Here is a 17,530-nt window from a genome sequence, read left to right as displayed (position 1 = left end):
ATTCAAGTAAGATAATACACCGTGATCTGTGCAATGGACGGCAATGGAAGCAACTGTCTGACGGCATGAAATGACATGCAATTGCTTGGTGATAGTCAAGAGTTGCTTTATCCACTTTATAAAAACTGCATGAACCATGCACAGTGGGCATATTACAGATTAAGTGGCAGGATAATAACAGTATAGGACAGTAAACAAAATGACATATGGCAGGCCTTTTTGTATCAGCTTTCCAGATGAACTTCCAGTAGATACAGATAGATTTTATGCTTCGTGGGTTTAATAGAGATGCTTTTAAAAGCTCAGGCCCAGGCTCATTAATAGCAGTGTAATGGAAACAGACAGCAGAAGGGATGAAAGTGGAAAATAAAACAATAACCTTTTATGAACACTGGCAATTGAAAGACTATAATATTATAGTCATTTAGAATTCACTGACGATAAAATCAATGTGACCTTAATACCACAAAGCAATATTTGTATACGCGTCAGTAATGAGAAATGCCTACCAAGGACTTCCATGGATAACATCACGCTCTGGCAACATGGATAGAAGAATCAAGCAGATTGTGCAACGCATGCTTCCTGTATTCTCTTTGCTGTGTTGACACACACAATCTATTGTTACAGTACTGATGTGATAAATGAAAAGTTGACAGGGCTGTAGTAATGTCCAGCTGGCAGCCTGTCTTACTTTTACTTCTAACAGTTCTTCCAGTTGTAACTGAGTGAATTATGATATTTTGTACCCTTAATGTTGCCCGTTTCTCTATTTCAGTTCCAGGTCCTGGGAAGATTCTCGAGAATCCTGCGTCGGTGTGAAGCATTCATTACTCCTGCAGCGCACAGATCCTCCTCAGTGATGCCACTGTAGAGTTAAAGATACATTTAATATTCCAGCATCGGACACACATCGTCATACTTGCTCACAGTTTTTCCTTCTTTTTAACCAGTAATGAAAAGATCTGCTTCTAATGTGCATCCACTGTTAGTTTGCACTCTATCTGAAGTTACCGCAAAGCTGTTGAGTCATAGATAATATCAAAAAAGTCTCATACAAAAGTTTTATTTAGTTACAAAATCTCCTTCTGGGATAAGATTCCTACAGTGCAACTGAAAGAAGAAACAACTGTGACACAAACAAGAAATCACATGTTCATAAAGAATTAAGTAAGAATGTCATAATGTTTGTATTACGCATTTCACATGTGCAGATTTCACAGAAACCAAGTTCCATTGTGAAGAAAAAAGACAAGCAAGATCGAAAGTAGTGGGGGGGAAAAAACACGATTCAGTGGTACCAGTGTTGAGATATGACATATGAGTTTACATTAAAGTGGCCTATATGTTTCCAAGAAGCAACTACAATGTCTCAGAAAAGATGCCCATCCCCTTAGTTCCTCTTCACTGCTCATTGTTGCCTCCCAGAAAAGTGTGTTGAAATGACCTTTCACTCACATGAGCTTTTTTCTACTTCTTCCTATGTTTATAATTGTTTATCAAAGCGTGTTTGGAAAAATTGAAAGTGTTTTGTTTTGAATTTACACATTTCCCCTAAATGCACCACATACAGGCAATCAAGCATTTAAAGTACTGTTCTGGAAACTGGACAGCTAAGAGGATAAACTAACAGTATGTTTGTGTGTTGTTGTCCTTTTTCAAACTGTGTCTGTGAAGAACGAGCAGATTGTGAATTTGTGTGTGGCATTCTCAAATGTTTAGGTCTGCGTGATTGTAGTCATTGGCCACAGGAATTAAGAGATTAAGAGACAAAAAATAAATAGATAAAAGCAAAAACAGAGAATAAAGTTATACTTATCCAGCTTTTGTGAGCATCTCAACTTCCTGATTACATTTTATAAAGTTGTAGCTTTCTGGCTTGCCCTTACATTTTTCCTCGCCACTTTAAAAGCCTGTTTGATGGTTAAAATCAAGCTTTGTGTTTACAATTAGAATTAGGTTATGATTATAATAAGGGTTGCCACTTATTTGTGATAGTTAAAATGAAGAAAAGAAGCTTGAAAATTCATTAATGTCTATAAATATCCTCACAGATAATTAGAAAAACATGTCTGCATGCCCCTCCCCACACACAGAGTGGAGCAACATGGAGTCACTCCAGGACTGATACACTGGTGTTATACTCATAATGATCTTACATAAATATCAAAATTAATGTTACCTGAAATAATCCAGATCATCCCAACCATTGAGGCTAAGTCCCAGGGTGTATTTTTGAAGGCCCAGAGTACTAAGAAGTTCCTGCACAGTCTCTGGTGCGCCTTGCAGGGTTGACACCTGCAGTGAGATAAACTATATTGAATTATTTATTTGGTTAACAAAACTCAGAACTTATAGCTTTGTCTTTGAAAACAAGATTACGCCTACCTCTTTCTCCCAGCTGCATCCTCTATCTCCATGCATGGAAGGGCCATTTCTATAATTTGTCCTCTGGTAGGGTATAGATGGGCCTCTCTGCTCTATGGGGAAAAAGTCGACTTCGCTGAGGGACTTGGCAATTTGCAAAGCAGTGAGTGAGTTGTCTCCTGTAGGTCCAGGGGGCTGATGATCCACTATCCAGGAAGCAGTGGCCTGACAGTGTGTGCGAGTGTAGGGGAGAGCTGATGGTGCCTTAGCTGCTTTGATAGGGTTGGTCCTTTCTGGAAGAAGCTGATGTTGATCCCTTCTCACCTTTTCCCTCATGATTGCTGAGTGATTCATATACAAGTTCTTTACACTGACTTCAGGCTGTAGGGAGTCCTGAACAATATTTTTACTTTGATATTTGCCTGTGGGTGGTGAAGTCTGTTCTTGGCAATGTGAAATGGCTTTACGTGACGGTGGAGGAATGGGAGATGGGGTTTTGGCTGGAAAGAGTTGATATGAAGAATGGGATTGGGATGCATGAAGGTCACTGGTTGTCAAATACTGGGACAGCATGGCTGGAATTTCAATTTCTGTAAAGTCTGATCTGCGGCCAGGTCTGCTGTCAAAGCCATGCCTCCCTGAGACTTTTGGGAGCTGCAAAGCCTCATTACCAGACCAGATCACCTGAGGATCCCTTCGATGGGGAAGCGCATCTTCCACCCTATGTGGCACGGACACGCCTTCAAAGATGTAGTAAGCGGGATTGGTGTAGCTGCTTGGATTTAGTTTGGCGGGAGCAGCTGAGGACCTGCAATGAATTAAAAAAGCCCTGAATTAAGCAAACTCAACCACATACAAAAGTTACTGTCATCCTCAATTCTCACTCATTAGCCACACAACTTTCTAATATTTCTTAGAGTTTTGTTTCAGTTTCATTTCAATTAGTTCCCAGAATGAGTTAGCTCCTTTCAGTTAAAATAAGCTTTGTTTTTATTATTATAACATCGATAAAAGGTTGGCTGGAGCAAGATTCAAGAAGTTCAGCTCAGGTATTACTGTATACTTTGTGAAAGCAACTGAATCATATAAGGATGCCATGCAAACATCAAAGAAATGGTACTGGTTTAATAAACCAACGCGTCACTATCTTTTCATGCTTAATGTGTAAACAAATCTAACCAAACTGACAAAGAATAAAGCATTGTATATTTTTAATTCATATTAATTACAGTAATTACCCACAATTGTTTTTAAAGTTTCGGCTTGGCTTACACCAGTGTTATAGTTTCTACATCTCCAACAATGTTGGCTCTGTGTTTAAGCCAGGATTATGCTCACTTACAGACATGTATGCAGACAGCTGCAGACACTACATTCACATAGTCATTAGTTTTATATTTTCCACCTGGAGTCTGCATTAAGGACTAGTGCATTTTTCACAGAATGTAGCATAGGCACAAGATATCATCATTGAGTCATATTCCAGTGGATCCTCACATGTAAAGAGCTGCAGTAACTAAAACACCAGCATTTGTAGTGCCCATAAAAGCTTACTTATACATACCTTACTCTGCATACCACAAACTACACATAATTCATCCAAGCAGACTTCAAACTTGGAAAAAGCACGAGATTAACAATTTGGTCGTGATGTTAGATGGCATCTATGTCTGAAAGCAAGTGTAATCCCAGCCAAAGCCCTGCACAGCAGTTTCTAATGGTTTCTGACAGAAGCAACTAAAGATACATGGCTTTCATATCACAATGCCTTCAACAAGAAAAGCCCATCTGCATGTATTTAACTAACCAGCAAAGTTTCTCAATGATGCTGCACTTTAAAATGCCAAAAATGTATTCTAGTCTTGGGAAATTTGTGCCATCAGATGCCAGAGATTGGGAAACGTAAGTTTTCAGACATTCAGATTAAAGTAATTAAAGTAGTACATTTCAACATCTATGCCAGTTAGATGGGAAACAAATTTCTGAGAATCTCTCATACAATTCTCTAAAATAAGTGCATACAGTGGAATGTGAATCTAAATGTAAGCATGATAGTATGGAAAAATATAGACAAAATGTGCTCACATCCACTAATCATTTGTACAACGTCTGTCCCAGAAAATGTCACCGAGCCCCTTTTCTTGACAAATGACGCTGTCCTCACCTGGTTACAGGGATCCGTGTCACTGCAGGAGACATGTGTCCCCTACCAGAGCCTTTATGATCTTTCTCAATACTGAAGCACTCTGGAAAAGTCAAATCACAGGAAATGAAAATCTCATTTTCTAGTATACAAAATGGACTTACAAAACTAAGTCTGTTTGGGGTGATTAGGCCAAAGGCTGTTGTTGTTGTGTGTGTTGTGCCTGACCTGATGGCATAATACCCATCTGTCCTGTCTCAGGATGCATCTGGTCAGTCAATCGGGAGCCAAAAGAGGAAGCAGCCGATAGATACCAGCAAGTGTAAAGCCAAGCCAGGGATCATTGAGGAACCAAATAGAGGAAGCAATGTGAAACTCACAGGAGTCAAAGAAAGTGACAGAGGATGGAGATGAAGGTTTAGTGGGAAGTGATAGTGCAAGCAAGGCAGAGATTAAAAGAAGACCAGTTTCATGTGACCCACCATAGATCTTCTCCCGCGTTGCTTGCTTGTCCTTGGGCACATGAACTCTGACACGTCCGCGTATGGAGCCCATTTCCTCACCTCGGTGACTCAGAAAAGTCTCAAACTGGTCAGATGCACCGGTGACGGAGCGCAGAGCCACAGAGCATTCACCTACGGCAAAGATATTTTTTATAAAAATGCTCATTAGATCAAGTAAAACTTTGTTTATGTATGAGATTTGACACGAGATGTTTGCAAAGCCAAATAAAGGAAGTATTAGTATTGATAAGAATATAGTAAATTTAATAAAAAACACTATTGCATTGTGTTTTAACATAGTTGGGTCTTTGAAGGCACTGGTTAGCAATGCTACAGTCATGAAGGGACATTTTACAAACTTGCTCAGCGACCAACCGTATGATTCAAACCCATCACATGACTTCACAGACAGCAGCATGTGTTGATCTTGAAGATGATCCATCTCAGACATAATTGGAAGGAGCTATAATAGGACACACAGAGAAACACAAGTTAGATGAGTTATATTTTAGCCACCTCTCAATAGTCTGAATGCCTGACCTTTGGTAGTTGTTTGAAGGACCAGGCGAGTTTGAGAAACCCAGGAACGTCACAGCTCTGTGAGTCATTCTCACTTGAACGTCGCGTCTCTGCAAAGAGAAATACTAAAGATAAACGACTCTGGTGCATAATGCTTCACAAAAAATTCACTTACTGATATGAAACCATACCTTCAAGGCACAAGGAATGAAATTCAATGAAGAACTTTGCCTTGCTCGCCGTCTTCACAATCGCCTCAATACCTTCGAGAATAATCCAGGCCCTCTCCGTGCTGGAATTTGAATCTGTTTGAATTGAAAATATTGCACCGTTAATTTCACGAAGACATTCTGTCAAAGTGCTTATGTCCAAAGGGCGGCAACAACCATGACAGCACCTGTTTTGGAGGTGGACTGTGATGTCACTCCCACATGATATGTGGCAAAAACAGGTGAATGATCACTTGTGAAGATGTCATCTGTGCAACCTAGTAAGAGATAATATATTACACAACTTAAAAAGCCGCACTAAATATCTCTGTGTGCTGTTGCTACAGCAACATGACTTTGTGGTAAAGCACATGAGCTGTTAATCATATTTGAAAGAGTGTGTCAAAATAATATCCAGTATCAGTTTGCTTGAGTTTGTCAAAATAGAAGTGTGGCTTAAAGAGAGGAAATGACCGTTGCTTTCATAATGGCCCACAACCAAGTAAGTTCATTTTATTGGGCGATAGGTGACTGGTCATTACCGAAGCAGTCTGCATGGCTTACCGTATGCAGTGCAGGTGATGTGCGTCTCTGGGTAGGACTTCCACAGAATCCTGTCACACCATGATGGTACATTGACTCGCACCTACAGGAATGCATTTAGTCATAAAATAATCAACAGTGCATTGTATTGGTCTGCGTAAAAATGAAATTCATATACGTATTCATAGCGTGCACTCTGAAGGATTTCTGTTATGCCAAACATTCATGTTCTAGAAATGAGTTTAATGCTTAGCCTCCTATTTTTAGAGAGTGGGTCAGCTAGTGTCAATCACCAAAGCACTTCCGACCCTTTAAAGAGGATTAAGTTACAAAAAAGTAACAAATAACTCGTCTTAATGACTATATATTTAGAATGGTTCAGGGGTGTTTCTTATCGTATTCTTATCATTTCTTATTATTTACATACTTGAATGATTTAAATTTGATTTTTGGGGTGATTTGGATCCAGCCCTGAAAAGGTTGGTGATTATTGTTTGCACACACTTTTACTACATCTTTTCATTCTCAAAAAAAAAAAAAAAAATACACAGTGAAACAAAAAGTCAGCTTCATGTGAAGCACATGTGCTAATCCAGTTCCAGAATGAAGTAACAACCACCGGAGGCACCGTTACAGACAATGAGACTTCTTGCAACATGCCACTTTAAAAGTTACCCAATTTTTGTGAACTATTCAGGTGTAAATATTGTTTTTATTTTCGGGATGTGTAATCTGTTGTGCGTTGTTTTTTTATATATACATTTCCCTGTTTTTCAGAAAGAAAGAAAAAAGAAAGACAGCTCACCCCCGAGGTCTTGTACTTTTGCCATAGGTAGCAATCTCTAGAGCCACGTTCATACCGATAGGTGGGTGGAAATGCTATCTTCTCTTCCTCTTAACCATGATAAATAAAGAAAGTGAGACGAATAAGAAAAGTCAGTGTGGCACATAATGAGATCATACTGTTGCTATTTAGGAAATTGCATTTCAGCATTTTTCACAATGCGTGCAGATATAATACTGGACTTTCAATATAAAACAAGGCAAAACTGAAACTCACTGAAATAGAGAAAGGCTTTCCTTTTGTGTCTCTCTTGGGTCAGCTGGTCGGCACACATTAACTCCTCAAATTCCCTTTTGGATACATGCTTCAGGATGTCCTGGAGTTAGTACGCAGTGACATCAGTGTATAGGATGTCACAAATAATTGTTATTTCACATGTATTATTAGGAAAATCTTCAAGTGTGCTAAGTCACTCAGTATGTTAAGAAACAGGAGAACAAAGAAATAAGCAGTGTCAGTCTGACCTGTACGTCCAGGTCAAGCCTGTAGTTGAGGTCTCCACACCAGAAGAGATGGGTGAAGCGCAGGCTTATGTCAAAAGCAAAGAGCTGTTTGTCACCCAGAGACAGCAGCCTGAGGATGTCCACAAAGTTCTGGTTCCTCCTGGACATTAAACAAAAAGAGATACAACAAAATTAAAAAAAATTTTTTTTTGAAGAGCAAGAAACGACCAGAGCACACAAAATTTATAAACACATTTGGAGAATGCACCTCAGGACTTTGTCACTTCCAGACGTCAGGTGGCAATTGACAAACCCAAAGGACGTTCCATTGAAGTGGAAGGAGACCCCAACAGCTCCCTTGTTACCTGAAACAATAGAAGCAGTCAACCTTAAACCTACAGGTTAATGAAACATCTTGTTCTATCAACATTCATGCACAGATTTTGGGGGGTCTTGGTTTCCTCGATGCTGTATATTTACTGAATTTGCTTTGTGTGCACTTGTGATGGTGAGATCATGCAGAGCAGCCTACCCAATGTGTTCCCCAAGCCAGTCTTCACGCTGGCTGTGTTCACATGGCTGATGCGACTCTCGTGCTCAGGCTTTACAAACACGGCCAGCCTTATATTCCAGAGGGACTGCACTGCCACCTACAGGACAATACCCCACATTGTAATACTGCATTAATGTTTCCAACCAGTCAAAACAATTATTTAACGGTTTCCAAAAAGGCAAACTCTGGAATGAAATGCTTTATTTTTAGAGTCTGTTGTTGTTAAAAATGTTCCTGTTTAAACATTTTTACTGTATGAGACAAAATGTGTGTTCCCATGCACTTCGTCATCTAAGGAGCTTAGAAAGAAAAGCGTCTGGACTTCAGAACTGAAGAAGCTTCTCGGATGAGAGGTGAAACGTCTTCAAGCAACTTAAAGAAGTCCAGACGCTTTTCTTTCTAAGCTTCTTAGACTACAATAACCTGGATGACTGAGAACCTTCACAGACATGCACTTAGTCATGCATATATATTAATATTTGGGCTTTCACATAAGTGTTATTACCCTTTAAAATTCTAAAGTGTTATTGTTTTAATTGTATATGCTATAAGAAGAATAAAGCACTGAGCTTAAAATTAAATTTTAATGACAAAGGTGACCCAATTGTAGAACATGGAAAAAGATTGATATTGATATTTATTTAACCTGTAAAGTAAACTGTAGGACTAATGTTAGTTTTTTTTTTTCAAAGTAAGCCTCATTTTTGAAATACTTCTGGTCAGATCAAAGATATTATAGCGCATGAACTCAACATTTGTATAAAAATCAAACAGAATAATATAAAATTAAATATGTGGAGATTTTGGGCTATGTAAAGATACATGTTTTAATAACTGGATGATTCTTTTAGAGGTATGAACGTGGACTTAATGAATTCTGTAAGGAGCATTTGGAAAACTGAAATTCGGTTTTAAAAACATTTTTTTTAAATTTAGTTTTAATAATGTAATTATATAAATCCAAAGCTGCAGGATATGAACATAATGTGATGTTATGTATGTAAATAATAAATAAAAGACTATTAAAATGCTGTTGTGCAGAACAACTCATGAGCTGACTGTGAAATAAAGCTCCTCAATTTATCCTATTAGTGGACCTTGCCTGTGATTGTTGAAGTAATTATTACATTTCTATGACAATTAACAAACTTTAATGTATAAATTCAATCAACCTCTTTTTTAATTCATCTGGATGTAGCGTTTTCAGTGGGTGAAACATTTCTTTGATCATCCAAGTGACTTCTCTTAGACTGAAGAAGTCACTGATGAACAGATGAACAAAATCAGCTTTTTGGGATTTGCTTATCTGGATGATTTAACATGCATCAAGACAACCCATCTCTCTACATTTACATGTGATGGATTTAGATTAATTTACTCCATATTTAGCCATAGGAATCACAGAATTCAGCTGAGAAGAAAATTGAGAAAAGGACACCTACTTGTTTGAAATCAATGTGAGTATAGCTGCGAAGGGTTGCTTTGATGTGATCTGTCCACTCTCTTTCCCCCTGGGGGTTTTCCTGAGTCCCTAAGGCATAGATGTCATGAGGAAGCAAGGCGGTTGAGTCATCAGGGGTGTGTCCCAGACCGCAGCAGGTCACCCACGACTGTAGACTTCGAGGAGGAGGGGAGCCACCTGCACAATTAAAACAGAAGAAGTCAGAGTTAAAATGATCACCTAACAATAACTCAGCACAATGTTGTCTGGCTGTGAAAAAAGACTCCCATTGTGTTTTAATGTTTACCCATATTCCAGGTGCCAACAAAAACGGAGATCACATCAGGTTCACTCCGCTGAGAGTGCCTGGTTTTCATCAGCTGGAGGAGCTGGCAGAACGCATCGCATTTCTAAAAGAAATGACAGTGAGTTATGATGAGAGAAACGGCAGATTCCAGTAAATAAAAAACTTCAGTATCGCGCCTTACCCGTGCACTCTCAAACGTCATCTCCCGCGGTGTGCTGTGGTGGCTGTCAACCATCATGTGTACCTTGGCTGGACTGCTCTGAAACTTGACGATCTGAAGGACTGAAAAACAGGGAAAAACGGTAAATAATAAAGTAATACATACATATAATAATTATTAAACAATATTTTTGCTTTGAAGAGATACGTTTTAGCCACTGTAAATAGCTAGGAAACAAAGCAAAGATTTCCTTACTTCTGTCATGTGAGACTCTTTCTATACCAAATGAGCCAGTCTTCTTGTCAAAAAGCAACACTCCTGCGTCCACATCCACAGAAACAGTTTGTCTGCCATACCTCAACATCTTCACCTGAAAAAAGACATCAGTACATTTAAGGTCAGAGATGAGTTCATTTGTCTTGCTTTCAGTCATCTCTTTAAAAGATGGCATGTAACTGAAGAACAGACTATAGATTTTTGATGGTCGTAAAACTTGAGGCTTTTTCTCACTCTAGTTTACCTGAAAGGAGTAGACTGGCAGCTGCCGGGCATTGCTCTTTGCGGGGGTTACACAGGTTGGTGATGGTTCAGGAGGGGGTGGGTTGGGCTGCACTGCCAGGTTGTGATTAGTCACAGCATCTTGTAAAGCTTTTAATACCTTTATGGGAAAATGATATCAAATACATTGTTGCAATGTATAACTTGTGCTGTCTATCAGGAAAAAAAAGGGGGTTTGTTTTAATTTGTCATTATTAACACTTTATTATCACTTAACTGAACGCTATGACTAAAGGTAAACTTTGGAAAGGATAAAGACTAACAAAAAGAGCTGCCTGGTAGTTTGTTAAAGAATTTTAATTCTTAGTTATGTAGCTTTATTGCCCATGTAAGAAGTATATGAATGAGTTTTCGAGTGTTAGACCTTTTTCAGCTCCACAGCAGAAGTTTTATTTTCATCGTAAACATACCTTTTTCTCCAAAGAAGAAAGGAGACTGACCAAAGCTGAGATCTTACACAACAGGTTCTCTATATCCATCTCTGAACCCTTGTTAACAATAAAAAAAAAAGCACTCAATTAGTTTGTCTATATGGATGTCTACTACATTTAGTGCATAATGTTAAGAAAAAAAAAACATAATATATAGTTTGTATTGTACCTGTGCCTTGAGGGGTGTTAAGGAGCAGCTAGGATGGTCAAAGACTTTGGCCAGGGTCTCCAGACTTGAGAGAGTCAGATCAATCTCACTGTTGAATAAATAAATGCACAATTTTAATTTACCCATTATTCATCTGTTATTAACTCCTTATCCAATTCAGGGTTATGAGGAAGCTGGAGCCTATCCCGAAAGGTGGGGTAAACCCTGGGAATGTCTATCACAGGGCTAACAGAGAGTAACATCGCTCAGTCTCAAAATCACACCTGTAGACAATTTAACATTAACCTAATAACAATATCTATGAACTGCAGGAGAAAGCTGGTTTACCACAAGAGAACCCACACAGGTACAAGAAGAACATATAAACTCCACAGAAAGACCTCAGTGGACCTGCGATAGATTCAAACCCAGAACCTCCTTGTGAGGCAATAGTGCTAATGACTTTATCATCATGCTTTCCTAATCAGTCTCAAACATACGTAAATTTTAAAGAAGTGAATCAAAAATTAAAAGTCTATTGCAGGTGAACTAGTATATATCCTGCATATAGCAAACAATGACACCTTGTGTGTGGCAATAACAATCCGTACACTGCAGGCTGCTACAACTGGTCAAAAGCTCAGCACTGAAATCAAGTGTGAAAGGATGCTAACCTGTTGAGGCCTTGGCAGGCAGCACCCAGAGTGCGTTTGAGGTGGCATAGTGTTGTTGCCCCTTTATGCACATTCTCAATGTCAAGAGGAAGCTCACTGAAGAGGTAGTCATTCAACAGGCTAATCACATCACCTGCAGTACTATTAAATAAACAAGGAAAAAATCAGATTATATTGTATAAAGCATGAAAGCCATTTCTTTTTTGTACTGAATATGAGAGAAACAGAGTAGGCTAAGAGCAGAGGTTTAACACAGAGCAGACAGTATATCAGCACACTTTATTAATAGGGCAAAAAAGTCAAAAGAGGGAAGTGCTTCACAAATAGTTGCTATGCTTGATCGCCAACAGGTGCATGAGCTAATAAAAGAGTTGATTAGATGCAATCATATTAACGTGAAAATAGAAATTAATATGCAGCATAAGTTTGTAAGAAACCACATTCATGCATGTGACTTTATGTGATGCAGTAATATCAAATATGGACACTTCTTATTAAAAAAGGCTATTAATTTATAACATAAACCGTGCAAGGAATATCTCTGAAATAGGTGTATTTTTGGCAATGGAAATATTTAATAAATATACCTGGATGTGTTTAGCTCTTGCAACTTATCGAGAAACAGGGCATGAGGGGCTGCTTTTGCTGGGGAGCCTATGAAAGGTACTGTGCCGACAGACGCTGGAGCAGAAGTTGGCTTCTCATCATCTGTGCATACGCGAAACACAACATTTGAACATTACAGCGCAGAGTGAAGGATCTAGACATCGCTATTAAAGCCACATGTTTTATTATGTGTACAACATGCAGGTTAATAAAGGGTACAGACAAAACAGATTTATCATGACATCCAACCTGAGCTCTCGTCACCACTGTCCGTATCACGGGGTACAGGATACAGCAGAGGAGTGACCAGGCCTTTGTGGGGTTGCTGGTACCCCAACACCAAGTCCTCCAGTGTCCGGAAACAATTCACCTGCACCCCTTGTGTTGTCTATAAAACACACAAATGCAACAGCAGATGATTCATTTTATGTCTGGTTTAAAATGTCTTGACCTAGCATAAATTCTCATTCTACACAGGAAGAAAACCAAAAAAAGGAATGCAGAATGTAAGGGATGCAATAATTCTGTTTAAATCTGTTGAGTAGTTTGAATTAAAAAGAGTCACAGCAAAATCTCCAGTGTTAAATTAACACTAGAGAGTGTCTATATGGGTCCACTCCTCTGAGTGTTAAATACAACACTGTTGAGTGTTAAATTAACACTTTTGACAGTGTTATATGTTTAAAAGTAACCTAGTCAGTTTTGAAGATTAACAAAGACTAACACTGAGCAGTGCTGATATTCCAGTGTTAGAATATCAGCACTGCTCAGTGTTAGTCTTTGTTAATCTTCAAAACTGACTAGGTTACTTTTAAACATATAACACTGTCAAAAGTGTTAATTTAACACTCAACAGTGTTGTATTTAACACTCAGAGGAGTGGACCCATATAGACACTCTCTAGTGTTAATTTAACACTGGAGATTTTGCTGTGTTCACTTTTAAAAGGTTGTGCATAGAAGTACAGATATTACTGCATAGCTTCAACGTATATGTAAACGAATGTGCTGCTATATGAAGGCCTTGTTTGGATCCACAAACACTGAAATGAGAAGTTCTTAAACTTGTTAAGAATCAACGATGAGATTTCAAGATTGTTAAGAGAAAATCTTCCCCGACTGTGTTATAAAAGAATTAAATTACTAAATAGATTTTAATTTGTATAACATATCTTGTTTTCAATGAATGTTTCACACCAGACCTCCACCCTCTTTCCTCTTCCGAAATCTTGCTTGGTAGAGCAAAGCAGAAGTATTGATTTGCATGACAGAAAAAGGCACATGCAGATGATTTGCTGTGATAAAAGGTGTCCCTGAGAGATTTAGAAAGCTTTCCCTTGTGGCCCAACAGAGAGATGACATCACTTCCAGCTATTTCCTGACTATAGCAGCACTTAGCTCTCTGTTTCACTGTGGTCCTGCATCAAAAAACCCTCTAAAATCCCCTCACCACATAATAACAAATTTCTTTTCAAAATTATCTTTAATACATGACTAGATTCATACAACACACATTAAAACCACAAGCTCAAGTAAGCCTTCTCTAAAGGTTTCCACTAAAATCTGGAAAACTTAAAGTAACTGAAAGCAGCATGATTGGAATTTAAGATAAAGAAAAGATGCTGCCATAGGTACTCACACTCTACAAAATGGCATGGTACATATTAGACCACAAAACCAAGTGTGCCCTTTTCCTGTGCCCTCCTTTAGAAGTTTTTGTTTTCGTTTTGTGGTGAGAAACCAGTTTTTGGCTTGAGCTAAATGTCTGTTTTGCCAGGAACTCTTCAAATAGTATTTTTATACCACAAGGGTCTCTTGAAAAGCAATTAAAAAGAAATGAAAAGGAATAGAAGACAGTGAAAGACAAAATTGGCCCCAAAATATCTTCATGGCCCTCTTGGAAAAACAAAAAGGCAAGCGCACGACTAGTGAGTTAGTGGAGCAAATCCAGTGAGGGAAAATACATACTGAAGGTTTATACACATGGCAGTGGAAAAACAACTGAAATAGCAACAGAGTTTTAAGTCTTTATTGGAAACTGGAGGATTTTTCCAAGTCAGCGGCCTTAAAAAAACAAACTGCCAGACAATCACTATTAAACTTGTTATTGAACTTTAATAAGCAGATACTGCTATAAAAAAAAGAAAGGTCAGAGATGATTTGTGGTTTAGGCCCCGAAAATATTTATTCCTCTCACTCTCTCGCTTTCTCTCACCCACTGAGTGCGTGCTTTTGTTGGTGCAAACTTTGTGCTTGTGTGTGTTCTTTAATAGAGTAATAATCAGGTCATTTGCGAACTAAATACGCCTGCTCGAAGCATCAAAAACAGACACATACCATCTCTGGCTTAAACTCTCCCACATCCAACAGAATCATTACGCTTAACACAAACAGCCCCATATATACACATGACAAATAAGCACACCCATTGGTCAATGACTTAGTGTGTGGGTTGAGTAGGAATCTTTGAGACATTAAAACAATTTCTCCTCTGTGCTGCTGAGCTCATGCTGCAAGCATGCAGCCACATGGCAGAGATGCCATTCAAACAACAAAGTTACTGCAGTTGTAACAGAGTCTTTACAGAGACGAAACACAAACATGTTCCTGTTCTCCTCACAACAGGCAAAAACAAACCAACGTTTGAGCCTTCTAACTTGAGTCGTACTCCCCTCCGTGTGCACAGTTTGTGACAAGGTTTGAGACGCGTATGGTGTGGTGTTTTTACTTGGGTCCTTTTTTCCAGGAAGAGCATCCAGGGTCATGTGACAGTGAGCACTCACCTGAACTGCTAGAAGACCATCTGCGTCAGGAAGAATACGATAGGTGTGAACATGACGTTGGAACCTTTAGAAACCAAAAATTACAGTGGTTATTGGTACTGCAAAATACTACAAGGCAAATGCTCAAAGGCAAAGTGTGCATAAATGTAGGTTTTTTTAAGGATCCCATGTGGATCCCATGTGTGTATTAAAGACACTAATTTTCTCAGTAGTTTTACAGATCATTGACTACAGATCAACAATGTGTCAAAGACCCTTAGAACATCATCTCCATCCATCCCTTCAAAAAACACATTCAGGCAGCATATAAAGATGAACAGTGGTTCAAAGTGTTTTGCTACAGTATATTACATGAAGAAAGTGATGGAAGAAAGGGTCCGTACAAAAAGGGGGGAGGGGGGCAATTTTAAAGAGTGAATGAGATACTGAGAAAAGAATGAAGGGAAAGTGGGAGCACTGTGACCAGCCAGGCTCAGCTTTCAGGAATGTATCTGGCTTTGGCTGATGAGCAGTCAGCGTAGTGCGGTCGCTGGAGCTCCTACCCACTTTCAGGGGCCCCAGGGAAGAAAGAGGGGTAAGTGGGGAAACAGGGAGCAATGAGCTAGGGTTAGACAGCCTGTGATGGACTTTACTTGGACGATACCATCTGACTAGTCTGGAGAGTGTGTATTTGTGAAGTCTGCCCAGCGTGTAGGCACTTTTAGCCACAGATGTTTCTTCACTGCCTTCTGACAGATGATGGTGAAAGTGATGGATATGACAGGATGAGAAAAGCTGCTGAATCAATTTACAAATGACGACATTCTGTAGAGCTAAATGCTTAATATTTGCCAGGTCTATGTGCCAAAATCGAAATGTCTTACATGGGTAGGTGTACTTATTTCTGGTTTTGTGTAAAAACAGAACAATAAATGAGTAATTTGATATTTTCAGTGAGCTAAAACAAATAAAATGAGACTTTCTTCCAATACATTTTGCAATATTAATACAGAGGGTCACTTATTATTGCATTTTCCCTTCTAAGTTCTGAGGGATACAGCATTACTATCAATGGCTTCACATTTAAAACGTGCTTGTTATTAATATACCGCCTAAAGAGTATAGTCCATAAGATAATTGTGTTCGATTATGATAGGCAAACGGCCCACTCTCTAAGTATGTGAAATTGTGTGTGTGTGTGTGTGTGTACTCACAGCAGGCATAATGCATAGGCTCCTGGCACAGACTCACTGTCTCTCACTAGGTAGCTGCCATCCCTCCCTGCCCGTGCCAACAAGTCCTCTGCATACACACGGCTGATGTCACGGTGATACCATGCTGCCGTAGCCATGGCAAACAATGTTGAGAGTTATGATCATAAAAATAATCCACATGAGGTGATGACATAGGTTTACTGTCACACTTGCTCTGATAGCACCACACTGGAGCTCTGTCACCTATGTCATTGGCCACTGAGTGTGCTGAGTGGTCTACTTTAGTGTTTCAGCCTTTCCCATGATCCTCTTCTTCATGACCAAAGTGTCAGAAAGAAGAAAATTCTGTCAGCTAGCACTTCCTGGGTTCCTGTTGTTTTCTTCTGGGTCACATATCCTGTTGAATTGAGGTCACAAAGAAGAAATATCCAGCTGAGCGCAAGGTTAGTCCACTCCAGCAACAGCCTTCAGTCCATTTATCTGGTAATATCCTTGTGTAGAGAAAGACCTAGTTTCAGTTTTTGGTCGCAAGTTGCTGCATCTAGGTGGGTGTGTTGCTCCAACAAACACAGACCATCATAACAGAGTGAGGGAGGGAGAAAGAGAGAGAAGGAGGTAGAAGAAAAACAGTGAGAAGTGCAGAGTCTGAATGAAACAGCCACCCCTCAGGCAATGACGGAGCCTCTAGCTAAACCACAAACACAAGCCCTCCTCTTGTCCCAAAACAAAAGCCCCACATGCAAACAACAGGAAAAGAAGAACCAAGAATGGCAAAATAAACAAATCAAGCTGCACACACAGCACTTACACACTCCCAGGCAAACACGCAGGCAGCAAAGACAGAAACATACCAGATGGAACTCAGTCAGCACTAAAACCAGACAGGCATGCAACAGAAACCAGACTAATTCAAATGATTTCCCAGCTCTGTTGCCATATAAGGGAATAGGAACACCCTCCAAAAGTTCAGCTGATCACTGCAGTTGCCTTTCCTTCTTCCAAGCTCAGATTCCATTTGGAGTTTGTTTGGTTGGATGTAGGCTACTCTGGGAAATTTACTTTCATGCTGGAAGAGTGTGCTGCTGTGTGTGTCTCGTCAGAAAGGT

General features: G+C 39.3%; 1 protein-coding gene across 2 annotated transcripts; it reads right to left on the bottom strand.

Moving 5' to 3' along the window:
• Positions 1-89: 89 nt before the first annotated feature.
• Positions 90-17,465, bottom strand: inppl1b (inositol polyphosphate phosphatase-like 1b). Of its 2 annotated transcripts, none has more exons than XM_084949951.1 (27): positions 16,425-17,465; positions 15,232-15,295; positions 12,699-12,837; positions 12,431-12,551; positions 11,844-11,984; positions 11,191-11,278; positions 11,001-11,078; positions 10,553-10,690; positions 10,288-10,402; positions 10,054-10,154; positions 9,873-9,975; positions 9,567-9,763; positions 8,104-8,221; positions 7,840-7,936; positions 7,593-7,731; positions 7,345-7,444; positions 7,090-7,178; positions 6,306-6,387; positions 5,930-6,019; positions 5,724-5,837; positions 5,554-5,642; positions 5,389-5,476; positions 4,993-5,145; positions 4,532-4,613; positions 2,389-3,175; positions 2,183-2,313; positions 90-868 (listed from the first exon to the last, which is right to left on the bottom strand). In XM_084949951.1, the coding sequence occupies exons 1-27, from the start codon at positions 16,559-16,561 to the stop codon at positions 775-777; spliced, it is 3,675 nt and encodes a 1,224-aa protein (XP_084806077.1). In that variant the 5' UTR covers positions 16,562-17,465; the 3' UTR covers positions 90-774. The 2 variants fall into 2 exon arrangements, with proteins under 2 accessions (XP_084806077.1, XP_084806085.1); XM_084949959.1 differs by having other exon boundaries at positions 2,183-2,298.
• Between the last annotated feature and the right edge of the window lie 65 nt (positions 17,466-17,530).

The sequence above is a fragment of the Perissodus microlepis genome, chromosome 2 (assembly GCF_051167445.1).
Source record: "Perissodus microlepis isolate ML-2025 ecotype Zambia chromosome 2, ASM5116744v1, whole genome shotgun sequence".
Taxonomy (NCBI): domain Eukaryota; kingdom Metazoa; phylum Chordata; class Actinopteri; order Cichliformes; family Cichlidae; genus Perissodus; species Perissodus microlepis.
Note: the sequence above shows the minus strand (reverse complement) of the source record. Positions and strands in the feature narration are given on the sequence as shown.